General features: G+C 37.4%; 1 protein-coding gene across 1 annotated transcript; it reads right to left on the reverse strand.

The window, feature by feature from the left end:
* Positions 1 to 586: 586 nt before the first annotated feature.
* On the reverse strand, positions 587 to 12,898 carry LOC112521883 (serine/threonine-protein kinase RUNKEL). Its single transcript, XM_025130877.1, has 10 exons — positions 12,739 to 12,898; positions 12,555 to 12,644; positions 8,414 to 8,466; positions 8,162 to 8,237; positions 5,137 to 5,198; positions 4,958 to 5,036; positions 4,823 to 4,882; positions 3,067 to 4,704; positions 1,844 to 2,710; positions 587 to 1,120 (listed from the first exon to the last, which is right to left on the reverse strand). The coding sequence occupies exons 1-10, from the start codon at positions 12,784 to 12,786 to the stop codon at positions 758 to 760; spliced, it is 3,336 nt and encodes a 1,111-aa protein (XP_024986645.1). The 5' UTR covers positions 12,787 to 12,898; the 3' UTR covers positions 587 to 757.
* Positions 12,899 to 13,139: the final 241 nt, after the last annotated feature.

Here is a 13,139-nt window from a genome sequence, read left to right on the forward strand (position 1 = left end):
CATATTATAATATCGACTGAGATAAATAATAAAATAAAATATTAAAATCATGATGTATCTCGCTGCACTGCGCGAGTACGCTTCTAGTTTTACTTAATGTCTCATTCTTGTCCCATATTGTTCCACCTATTTTGCTGGAACAAGAAAAAACCTCTTTTATCTTATATTGTCCCAATTCTTGTCTCTGTTCCATGTCACGTCAAACGAGGACAATAAGTTTTGTCCTGTCTCATGTACCAAACGCACCCTTATAATTATCGGTCCGTATGAAATGCGTTTTCATTAAATAATCGGTTATCAAAAAGACCTGTTAAGGCTAGCCGGTCAAAAACCAAATTTTAAAATATAAACAAGTGGCCCAATGGTCAACAAACCAATTAAAACAGATTAGGCTTTGAGGACCGATTTATACCAATCTACATCAGCTACACATTTTGGTTACAAAACCAAAAACAGCTATGTCAAAACCGGTAACCTAACATTGCCAACACTTTCAGATCAAAGTTGATTATAACTTGTCAAGAGACGAGTCATAAAACATAAGCCAAATGAACTACATATCCTTTTTTTCCATGATTCCTCTCATCAAATAAGAACAAAAATGGCAAATTCAATGATATCATTGGTTAGCAATAGATTTGCTCTGAAATATCAACAACTAGAGACACAATTCAAATAAAAATAAGCATAGTTTCTTTCAAACAATGAGTGCATACAGAACATGAATACATTTGAAACACATTGAAAAAGAGATGACTTATTGTTGTAGGATGCTGAACTCCACCAGCATTTGGTGTAGTTTTTGTGCATATATTGGAATGGGATCTTCATCTTCTATTAGTTTTGGATACAATGGGAGGAAATGATCACGAGATACCGATTTCAATTCCTCTCGTCTTCCGTTGTCATCCTGTACTTCATTTAGCAAATTAACGACCACTTCAAACCATATCTTTAAGCATAAGAATCTCGCGTCTCCGTCTTTGCTTCCTTTGCAAAGAAGAGAAAGACTCGGAAGTATTTCGTGGATGAAACTGCTCCAGTTTTCTTCAATCACGGATGGTTCTTCAGTGATTGCCTCGAGAACGCGTAGAAGGGTTAGCTGAAAATCATCCCTTCCCTGAAATTTTGATGATATATCGTGAGTTGTTTGCAGATAATGTATTGTTCTTGCAAATAAACACCAACAAAGACACTCGGTATATCCCACACCTACATAGGGTCTGGGGGTAGGATGTACATGGATCTTGCAATAAGACAATGCAATGAAATGTGGAAATTCTTTTTGAATTTTCACATGATTGATGGTTCTTTTGTAATAAAAAAGACGAGTATGATGGTTCAAGAATATTTTGAGTTGCCTGCGGAGACGTATAGTTCTTGCAAAAACACAAAATGCGATAAAATGTGGAAATGCAAAAATGACCGTCATGCTTGTCCAAAATTGATCATTCTTAGTGTGATGTCTATTTTTTTGCATTTTCAGATGAACAATGGTTCTCCTGTAATGAAAAAAAGTATGATGGTTCAAGAACTTAATCAACTCCTGACAGAGGGCAGGTTCATTTTTGAACTGTAAACCATCAGAGCCAAATATTCATAATAAATACCATGAATATTCATAATGAATATCATGATATTCATTATGAATGGTTATTCATGATAACATCATGAATATTCAAGTGTATTTATGTACATTCATTACAAATATTTGGTTCCTCATTTCTCAAAATATTTACAATTTTCAAATTAACCTTCATCCTGATAAATCAGCTAAATATATATTTGTGTATTCATTTACACAGGTGAAAGACAAAATATCTACAACAGGTACTCTGTTTACCTGAAATGGCGATTCCACGAGTTTGATTAGTGTTTTGAGCTGTTGGAGGACCTGAGAGTTGACCACCCTGCGTTTGAAAGATGAACTTCCAAGAAGGTTTAGAACAACAGAAAAAAGTTGAAGATTGGTCTTTGAAGCAGCAGCTCTGCCCGTTAGAGCAGTAACTTGGCGTCTACCGCCCAGCAGTTGCTGAATATCGGCAATTATGGTCTCCAATAACCCCGGTATAGTAGACACTACACCATACAAAAATGCTTCTAAACATTGCTGCAAATATGCACCCTTCTCCTTCACCAGCCGATCCACAGTTGACAGTAATTTCCCATTGAAGAAAAAATGTGCAAGCCATCTCTTTCTGTTCTTACAAAGCAAAGTCACAAAAACAAGTGTTTTTCCTCTCAGAACTTCACCTGCATGCTCAATGAGAGCCACAAGAGTCGGTACTAAATTCTTATCTTCCACCAATGGGAGAAGGTGGCGCCCGATATTGGTGAAAAGGTTGCTGCCAAGCATTGCCATATTTAGAAGGTTTAAGCAAATTTGCTGTTCACGGGCGTTGCCTTTTGAAAGGGCTGCAGCGATTTCCTTAAATGTGAGCTTTTCCATTACTTGTTGGATGCTGGGAGGGTTAAAACGGACTAAACGCACTAAACAAGATCCTGCTGTAAGTCTCATGCTCTCCTGCTTTCCTGGAGCTCGGAATATATAACAAAGATTATTGATTACATCTTGGGTGGTGAAACGGCTGGCCCAATATCCTCCTTGACTTGAGATGTTCTCTATTGTCCTCAACGCATAAAGTTGAGTTATATCATCTTCACCCTTGCGCAAAAGGGATGTTACCAGTGAAATCATTGGACTTGGAACCTGCTTCAATAAATAAACCTTAAATAAATTTATACAGCATACTCTGATCAGATTCCTATTTCGCATAGCGCACTTTCAAAACCTTCATTTTGATAACTCTGATGTGACATCTCAAACATTTAGGTACTTGGTTTACATATGAGAATGCATGAAAAATTGATAACCAAAATGAAGGTTTTGAATGTATGTTACACAAAAGAAAAAGAATCATATTACTTTTCAAGCAATTTGCCAAATTACATCGCATATTCAATTTTTCAATAGGTAGAAAGTAGAAACCGTAGCACATATAAGACCCAAGATCAAAAAGAACTCTTCTCAAACAAAAGATAAAAGCAATGAAGATGAGAGATGACCTGCCATCCTGATGAGGTCCTGCTTTCCTTGGATGGACTTTCTGGTGGATTAGTTGCTTTAGATTGATCACTTTGAGTAGATATGTAAAATAATAACTCGCCCAAAGCAGCCATACAGAACCTTCTGACTTTCTCTTGCCTATCTACTAGACCTTCATTCAAGGAATTTAATATTCCAGAATTTGACAAATCATCATCGATAAAGGTAGAATGTCGTATTAACAAGCCAAGGAGTGAAGCAAGTTGAACACGCAAAGCTGAGACTTTGGCCTGCCGAAGCATTTTGACAAGAACAGGCATTATTGGACCATTGGTTAAAATATTGGCTGCATCAACATTGATGCTTAACATCTCAAGGTATCTAATCACATTCTGCTTCTCACCAATAGGAGTATTCCCGTTTAGGATGCTTATGATAGATTTGCTGAGTCCATCTAACTGCTCTTTTGACATTTTCACAAAATCAGATGCTGGCATTGCATCAAAGGGGAGAGAAGGTACTGCTTCAGATCCTTTATCTGACTTTTTGCTGGGCATCACAGGTCTCACCGAGAGATCAGATGGATGCCAAAGCACCTGTGATAAGTTAGGGGAGGACCTGGATGTGTCAGATTCAACAGCACCACCTGAGTCTTCTATGATTCTTTGAATCTTGGATTGAGGTGAAGCGGTTGGCGGAGTAGCAGGCACTTCAATATGATTTGAAGAAGATTCATGCTCAGTTCTTCTGGAGTATTCTGTCGCAGGTGTGTTAACCATGGGTGATGCAACCAAATTGTGTGTGTTTCTATCTATCTCGTCTAGTCTTCTCTCTTCCTGATCTGGAGTTGATAAATTCTCGTCAAGGGTATGGTTTGGAGTACCAGGCATGTCAGGCTCATCTTGTGTCTCATCTTCAGTGTTCTCGTTAAAATCAAGCTCCATATCGGTGTTTTCAATTTTAACGTCAGTATCATTCTCCGAGTTGTTGGGCATTGGCCTGCGGTAGTTCTCCTTTTCATTTTCCCTCTGTAAGTTCGACTTTGCTATCCTAGATAGACGTAGCAGATTGACACCCTTTGTGTTACTTTTTTCTTCTTTCTGCTTCTCATCCACTACTTTGCCTGAAGCCTTTGGTTGAATCTTTCGGCCACTGGATATACCTCTACTAGGTGTGTTATGAAGAGGCATAGAACTTTCATCAGGACCTTTGGAATTGTCACGATTTCCGGGTGGGGTCTTGTTCTGAAGAGGCTTCTCACCATTGCGTTCTGAGAGGCATGGTTTATAACAAAGTTCTATCATATTAGTGAAAGCAGGTTGAGGAGGCAAAGGCACTGGAGTGAGCTTTGTTCTCCAGTAGGCATGACCACAAATCTCAGACCATTGTATTCTCTCTGCTGGATCTTTTATTAGGAGAGAACTGACAAGATTCGCAAATGGACGGCTTGGATTGCCAGGGAGGGATGGGGTTGGATCAAAGAGAATGGATTTTACTAATTGTGTAAACTCCTTCCCTACAAAGGGAGGTCTACCAGCATAGCATTCATATAGCACACAACCAAGAGCCCAGAAATCAGAAGCATAAGAATGAACTCCCCCATCCTGAAACAGCTCAGGAGCCATGTAACATGGAGTTCCACGCTTTGCTTGTGGTAACTAAACAATGTCAAGGTAAGTTATTATATAGTAAACCGTCAAATAAATGATCTCCATTATTTATGCCCATGTAACAAAAGGAAAATAGAGAAATGCAGTTTGAATAGTTAGGACCCACCAGGGAAGAAGGCGTTTTAGATATATCGCTCAATTTTCTGGATAACCCAAAATCACATAGCTGCAATACGTGTGCAGAATGAAAAATGTTAGTAGAAAATAAGCAACCAAACAATAATAAATACAGTAAAAATACCTTTGTACGACCATTTTCATCCAATAAGATGTTTGATGGTTTTAAGTCGCAGTAGATGATTCCCTTCGAGTGTAAGAACCTGAAGATTGATCAATTTGAAACAGAATCAGATGCTACAATCTCTACATCCATATACATTTTGAAAATATAGTGTACATCATGGCTAGAAAGTCTTTTACCGCAAACCTCTGACAAGATCCCGTGCAAGATCATGTACTGAATCTTCTGGAAGTTTACTGTCCTGTAACTCAGTCAAAATATTACTTGTGTCATAGGCATGTAACAACAATCTATGTTGGTCTATAAACAAGCAGTAGTCGCTCAATGATTTGCTTTTACCATAATGTCATCACAACAAATTTTCAGAGAAACGATACTGCATGATAGAAAGAACCAATAAACAACAATAAATTATGGGTACATCAAATCTCTCGTACTCTTCCTATAGCGTAGTCTCTCGTACTCTTCCTAAGCACTACGCTATACTCACTTATGATGTTCTTTCTAAATTCTATGTGGACAGAATCCGCTAGAGGTAACAAAAATGTTTGTGTATGATAGAAGGCATATCTCCTTAAAGCTATACATCAAATGTCTGTCAGAGCATAGCGAAAGATTATTCTGCTATAGAAAACGCTTTAAGAAGTTTTACTAGACTCATCTAATAGGGGCTGTGTTTCTTTCTATTAAAGCCTATCTGCAGTAACGTGGACAGCAGATACATGGTGGTATATCCAATTTAGAGCATGTTCGATAGCAGCAGCTTAATGAGACTCACAGCTTATTCGGTCATCTATATATAATTGTTTGGTAGTAGCTTAATGATATAGAAAGTGATTTATTCGGTAAACTTCTAGGGGGAGCTTTATGCAGAAAGCCAAGTTTTTTCCAAACCTGCCCGTGCCAATTATAGAACACGCTCCTTCCATCTAGGAAAAAACCCTCTCAAACAAAAACCTTCTCAATCTATACAGACAGATTAATCCATCAACCAAACAGCCCTTGGCCATTTCTAGCTAAAAAAATTAAGCCCAAAACAAACATTGCTTAATGATGGAGTGGATAAACTGTTAAGCTCATTAAGCAAAAAAAAAACATACAGGCACTGAGTTATGTCTTGTCATATCTCCCTCCAGAATCTTGCTACGGAGGGGACAAACCTTCGTATATGGCATGGAACATTGGTCCAAAATCTAATTTAGACAATGGACTAAAAGCTACCTATTAAAACAATTAAACTCAACCACAAAGGTGGTGCCTGATTGGTTCAAGCCCAGGTTCAAATCCAAGGAGAAATAAAAATCCCCTTGTGGCCATGAAGGTTCAAATGCATTGACTCCGGGCTATCTGCAAAGCAGGTGGTCGCCCTGGAATTAGTCGGCTCGCATAGCGGGTTGGATATCCAGGTTAATCAAATAAAATAAAAAAACAATTAAACTCTAAATTTTCATGTGTTTTAGCCCTTCAGTATAATCAAAAAAAGTTACTTAGAACTAAATTTAAACTTAATTGGATGTTATGCTAGTAAATATATTTGAAAACTTTTAGTAACCAATGGTACAATGAAACTTTCCTCCAAATTCTAATTCAATCCTTTTCTTTATTTTCTTTTGATTTATCGGACGCCGATGCTTATAACTATTTTCCTTCTACAAATTGTTACATTCCAAGTTAAAGGAAGTTTTTAATTAAATAAATATGAAATGTCATAGCAACTCTTATGAGACGATATGCTTCACAGCTTCAAAGTACCAGTAAGTAAGCAGTTATTGATTTTCAATTAGATTTTTAGAGACTCGGTCTAAGAAAAGAAGATGAGAATGAAGATGTAAGAGTGCCTGAATTTTAGAATTCAGATATCTTGATATACATAAAAAAAAAGATCCTACCTTTTATCTCTCTTCTGCTTGTGTAACTTTTTCAAAAAAAATAATCAAGATGGTGAAAATGAACGTTCAGATGCTTAGAATAATGAAAATTGAGGGACAAACTTTAAAAAATATTCAAATTACTTTTTTTGACGTTACAGCCAATGCAAATGACATACATAACAGAATTGTTCTAGCGATGTCGTCTAAGGGATAAAAACATTGCAACAATTGGAGAAACATGGACTGGTGTGTGGCAGAAAGTAAACAAGGACAATATTGATAGGTTGAGTATGTGTCATTATGTCGAGCATTGATTTTGTAGTTTACACTGATGGTCCATGAGGCCAAACTCAGAAACATAATGAAATTGTGAAAGGCTACCAGCTCAAAGAAATACCAGCATAGCTTGAGCCAACCTGAAGCAGGAATGACCCGAGTTCAGTGGATTCCCTGCCTGGGAACACCAGGCTGATGGAGCAAATGACCAGAGAACTTCAGTAGGGGGCTCATGGTAATACGAAACCATAGGGGGGCATAGATGGCTGAGGCAATAGTACTGCTTCTAATGCTTAATGGAAGCGTCCAACAGCAACATTGTACAAGATGACAAAAACTGTTCACCAAATCATCAATCCCTCAATAACCTAATATCGATCATATCCATTGGTTGAAAAGTGTACTCCAACATAGAATCTGGCATCCTTAAATCTTAATCAATGTCTTGTATAAACTAAAATGGCTCCCACCCATCCAGTCCAATAGAAAATGGGGGGACCACATAGTGTGCCAGATTAGCAACCATACCGTTTTTGGAGAATTTGTATTATCAAAGTTAAACATCATTTGATCAAATAACACTATTAGTTTAGGATCTCTACACCTTAATCAACAAAAGATCTACTATTTCCCTCTGTGGTCTTTCTCATGACCTACCAAAGGTGATCCTTATGGCATTGGATTTAGTGTTTAACACCGCACTGATTCTCAACTCACCACTGTGTATCCATACACCATTTCATGAGGTGACAGACATGACACTACCCTTCTAGTACTAAATTGTATCCAGAGAGAACAGCATTTCATGTCCCATCACCCTTTTCAAGTTCTAGTAAATCTGTGTTTATTGTTTCATTTCCTTGAAAAATATTAAAAAAGGTTGTGATAGAATTCTTAAAGCAAAATATTCAGTCACAGGTGGGAATATTATACACAACAATTGTATTGTTAGTATTTACAAGTAAATCTAGCATAGTAGCAAGTCTCAAAAAAATTGCTAATGTTGCATGACAAACTTAAAAGGACTTTGCATGACAAACAAAAGAACTGGCCATACCTGCTCCAGTAATGTCCTGAGATCACCTCCAACACAGTATTCTAAAACCAGCCACAGATGAGCAGATGTTTCATACCTATTTCAAAAGAAGAAATATACAGTATAAAACTGAAATTTCCATTCTGCTATGGGATAGATCATCTAAAACAACGATCTAATAACCACAATGATATTTCCAAGTTTCTGAGACATTAGAAACTTATAAAATATAAAAAAGAAAATTGCCGACTTCATTCCAGCAGACTGCCTTACCAGGAATAAAATTTGAGTACATTTGGATGATCCAAAGAGTGAAGAATTCTAACCTGCAGTGCAAATTAAAGAAACAGGAATAAAACTGAGAGTTCTATATACAAATAAGATAGGGAAAATAACAAGCCTTCTATTCCAAAGTGGTTGGTACACAATATAAAGAAAACTGAAAAATACAATGGTGAACCTAAATGCAATATATATAGAAGTAAACCCACCCACCCCACCGCGACCCCAAATGATATCGGGACATGAACAGCAGTGTTACATGCCTATCTAATGCCAATTCATTTGGTATACTATAGTGATGCAAATCTCTCTCTTCCAACGTGTCATTCTTGGGCAACACTTCCCTCTTCTAACGACCTTCTCTTGGTGCAAGTCACCTTTCTGATTGGCTCATTCAAAACCCTACATTTGAGATCACCTAACGATCATAAATGGTGTTGCTCTGACTTCTGCTCGACTACTGTCAGCCCCTTCTTCTATATACCATGATTTTTTGTTCCATGCCTCATTTTGTGGCCACACATCTACCTCAACATATAGTTCCTGGTAAACTACTTCATCGTCCTATAGAACTTGTATTTTAGCTTGAAAAGAACTCTTTGATAACATAAGACAGATGAAGCATGTCTATGTCTAAGCAGTTACCACGGTCCTAAACTGGATTCTGAGTGAGTCTCAGATTTTTCTTCAATAGGCTTTACCCGATCTTATTAGGGGTGCTCAAAAACCTGATCAACCCAACCCAACGCGAAATAACCCAATCCGAAGCAACCCGATGTCTAATCGAGTTGCAAAATTGTCAAACCATAGGTATTGAGTTGATATTGGGTTACTATTATTTGAACCAAACCCAACCTGATGAACCCGATATCCTTTTATTTCTTGGATTTAATATGATTGTTGAATTTCTACTAATATATACATTAGATAATTACACTATCATGTATGCTTTTCATATACACATATTTTCAATCTATTCATATCTCTATATAACTCATTCATATATATGTTCAGTAACTGTAAACATATATATGTAAATTGAGAAAATTAACTGAATGTGATATACGTAAGAAATATGGATAAGTTGTATCAAATGGTTGATGATGAAAAAGAAATTATGAGTAGAGAAATAACATATTCAAGGTTAGAATAATATTTTAATATATCAAAGTATCAACCCGACCAACCCGTACGGGTTGGGTTGGGTTGGGTTGCACTTTGGTTTGGGTTGGGTTAGGTTAAGATTTTTTCAAACCGCAAGCATTGGGTTGGGTTAGGTTAAGATTTTTTCAAACCGCAAGCATTGGGTTGGGTTAGGTTAAGATTTTTTCAAACCGCAAGCATTGGGTTGGGTTGTTCAAATGTCTTCAACCCGATCAACCCAACCCATGAGCACTCTATGGAGAACCTGCCTTCAGTCCCCCAGGAGTGGAGTGGTAGGGTCTGGAGGTAAAGATGCAGCAGACGTTGCCTCTACCCCAAAGGGTGGCGAGGCTGTTCCTGTGAAGACCCTCAGTTTGCAATACAAAAATATATACAAGAAAACTAGTGAGGAAGTAAACATAAAAGTGTGTTCAAGCATGCATAGGTACAGGGATACACAAGGAGCATAAGATAAAACAAACAAGGAATCACAAAGCTGAAAGCTCAGTACTAACAGCTACCAGAGCATGAGAAAAAATTAAGCCTGACAAACAATAAAAGCATGAGAAAAATTCAAGCCTGACATACAACAAAAGCATGAAAAACCTAATACTCGCATAAATATGATATGAAGAGTAATAAACTAAAATAACCCTCCATCCAACGTAAAGCTCTAGGAAAAACTCTGCCTGAAAGACCTCAGACCACAAGTCCACCTGATCAACCTCATTTCTGCAACTTCCAACTTCCACTTTTGCATCTTCCTCATCGCCGAACACTCTGACACATACAACATGGTTGATCTGATGACTACACTATACTGTTTCCCCTCTATTTTTAACGGGGACTTTCTTGTCACACAACACTCTTATGGCAGCTCTCCACTTTAACCACCACCACCTTTATCCTATGTGTTTCCATCATCCTCGACCTCTCCCTCCGACAAAGTTGTTAAAGGCTAAAGACGCACTCAGGCACAAAGGGGTCCCGGGGCCTAGGCGCGAGGCGCTGATCTCGTGAATGTGAGGTGCAACTTATAAATAAGTATATATATATATATATATATATATACACACATACACACAGCTAAGTTGTTGAAAGATCAAGGCGCACTTAATCACAAAGGGGTCTAGAGCCTAGACGCAAGGCGCGGGCCTCAAGAATGTGAGGCACAGGCGAGAAGCAGGGCCTCAGAAATGCGAGGCGCATCTTATAAAAAAATTGTATATACACACACACATAGTTATACACAACTCAAATAGCATTCTATGAAACATTGTTCAAGTTCAAACATATCTCGATAAAGTCTTGACTAGTATATGCCTACAATGCAGCAAGTACAAGCCTCCAATGTAGCAACTAGAAAAGAGAAGAGTTTAAAACCCTGAGGAAGGAGTATAAGGTATGGAACGTATTTATAGGGAGCCTTGAAGTTATAGAGTATGAGTATTGACTGACTTATTTAATATAAGAACTTATCTAATAACTCTTTTTGTAGAAGTGTAGGAGATTATAAGACGTAATTAATATTAGTCTTCTTATTTTATACTAGGATTTGTTTGACTGGTTTTATAGAAATCTTTACAAGGCGCGCCTAGGCTCATACGGCGCCTCAGCCAAGCCCCAACGCCTTAGTGTGCCTCATCAATATGCTTCGCCTTGACATGCAAAAAGCCCACAAGCTTGCGCCTCAGGCGCACTTTTCACAACTATGACACGGTTATACACAACTCAAATATGTCGCAAGTACTCCAATCCAGCAACCAGCAGTACTTAGAGGCAGAAGGGAGAAGGGTTTAAAGCATGAGCCATGAGGAAAGAGTTTTAAGGTCGGGGTATTTATAGAGAAAGAGGCTTGAAGTTATAAGAACTGTGTATTTAATATCAGGGTGACTTATGGCATCTATTTAATCACTCTTTTTTAAGAAGTCTAGGAGATAAGAAGATGAGAAAATTTATTTAACATTCGGGTTTGACTTGAGATTTAGTAACTATTTATGAGGAGCGCCTAGTCCCACAAGGCACAGGACTTTGAGCCTTATGAGCCTCAGAGTCTAGGCAGTAGGCACACCTCAGGCTCCTTTTAACAACTATGCCCACTGAAATGATGAAACCTACATCCTTGACTGATTGTCTAAAGCATCATTTGATCGCCAATGTTGAATCCTATCTCCTCGTCCTCCATAGCTTATAATTTTGACATCTTTATTAAGTTTGCCATAAATCAGAGGTTTTATACATAATGCAAGGTTGGGGTCAATACTTAGTCCAAGAATACGGCATAAATGAAGTCAGATTTCAACAGTCTTGGCAACAAAATCATCACGACCAGGCTTTGAACATGCCATTTCAGAGACAATAATTTCCGACTTTTTTTAAGCAACATTGTTCTCTACAGTAAACATCTACATTTCTAAAACCTAGTCATTCCAAATTACGTTTAACAAATAGAGTATACATTATCCACACATCAATAAGGCATTACAGCATGACTTAGTCTTTGAAACTCTAATTAACACCAGTTTTTCTCTGATCCTCTTGGTTACTAAGCCAGTTGCTTCTCCATATGATAAAAAAAATTTAAAAAGCTGTCCAGAATGACAATCAAATACCTATTCCATAAAAATTCCAACTTTTGTCCTACACCTGGTTAAAATAATGTATTTGATTATTAGTTTAACGCCTAAATTCACATCAATAATGACAACATAAGAAACCCTATATACCAGAATGAATGCGATCTACAATATGCAATGATGACAGTGTTCAATTGAGCAAGTGTAGCTTAAAATTTTACATAAAGAAGGAAACCGTCCAACTTTTATGGATCGTATGACACACTACAACAGTAAGTAAGTAAATAAAATATTCACATGGATCTGCAGTGCACTACAATCTCCACCTCAAACATTCAATTTCACATGATCATAAGCAAAACAGTCAACCCATCTGTATAAACACAAACACAAACACCAAGAAAGAAGCTTACTTCCTGAAGAACCTTGCTCTTATGGGACTTATCAACACTTTTAATTGCAAAATATTCAATGCTCTTCTTCTTCCTCCCTTTATACACAGTCTGCAAACCATCGTAAACATAATTAAATACTAAATTGAGACAAAAAAAGACGAAAAACTATATTATAAAGATGTTGAGATATAGAGTTCAATACGGAGTATTTTCCCTGGCCGATGGCTTCATATATATGATAATGATTCATAATATAACAACAGAGTGATTTCTAGGGTTTCAGTGAGGTGCAGAAAGGAGAAAAGAGAGGGAAAATGACATGGATGAACAGAGTAGATTGTGGAGAGTGAATGAAGATATGAGAAGAGATCCGACAAAGGTGTGGATGAGATGATTACAGAGAGAAATGGAGTCCAGATTGGAAGAAAAGGGAGAGAGAAGGTTTGGGCGGGACAGAAGCTCAGATTGAAAATCAAACATGAATATGAAGAAAATAATTAATTAAAGCGGAGGAGTCTATTATTTAACCTACAAATATTATTCTTTTTTTAAAGTCTACCAAACATAAATAATTAATGCAATTCAAAATTTCCTGTTATTTTG

This window comes from Cynara cardunculus (assembly GCF_001531365.2).
Source record: "Cynara cardunculus var. scolymus isolate 2C chromosome LG 11, CcrdV1, whole genome shotgun sequence".
Classification (NCBI taxonomy): Eukaryota; Viridiplantae; Streptophyta; class Magnoliopsida; order Asterales; family Asteraceae; genus Cynara; species Cynara cardunculus.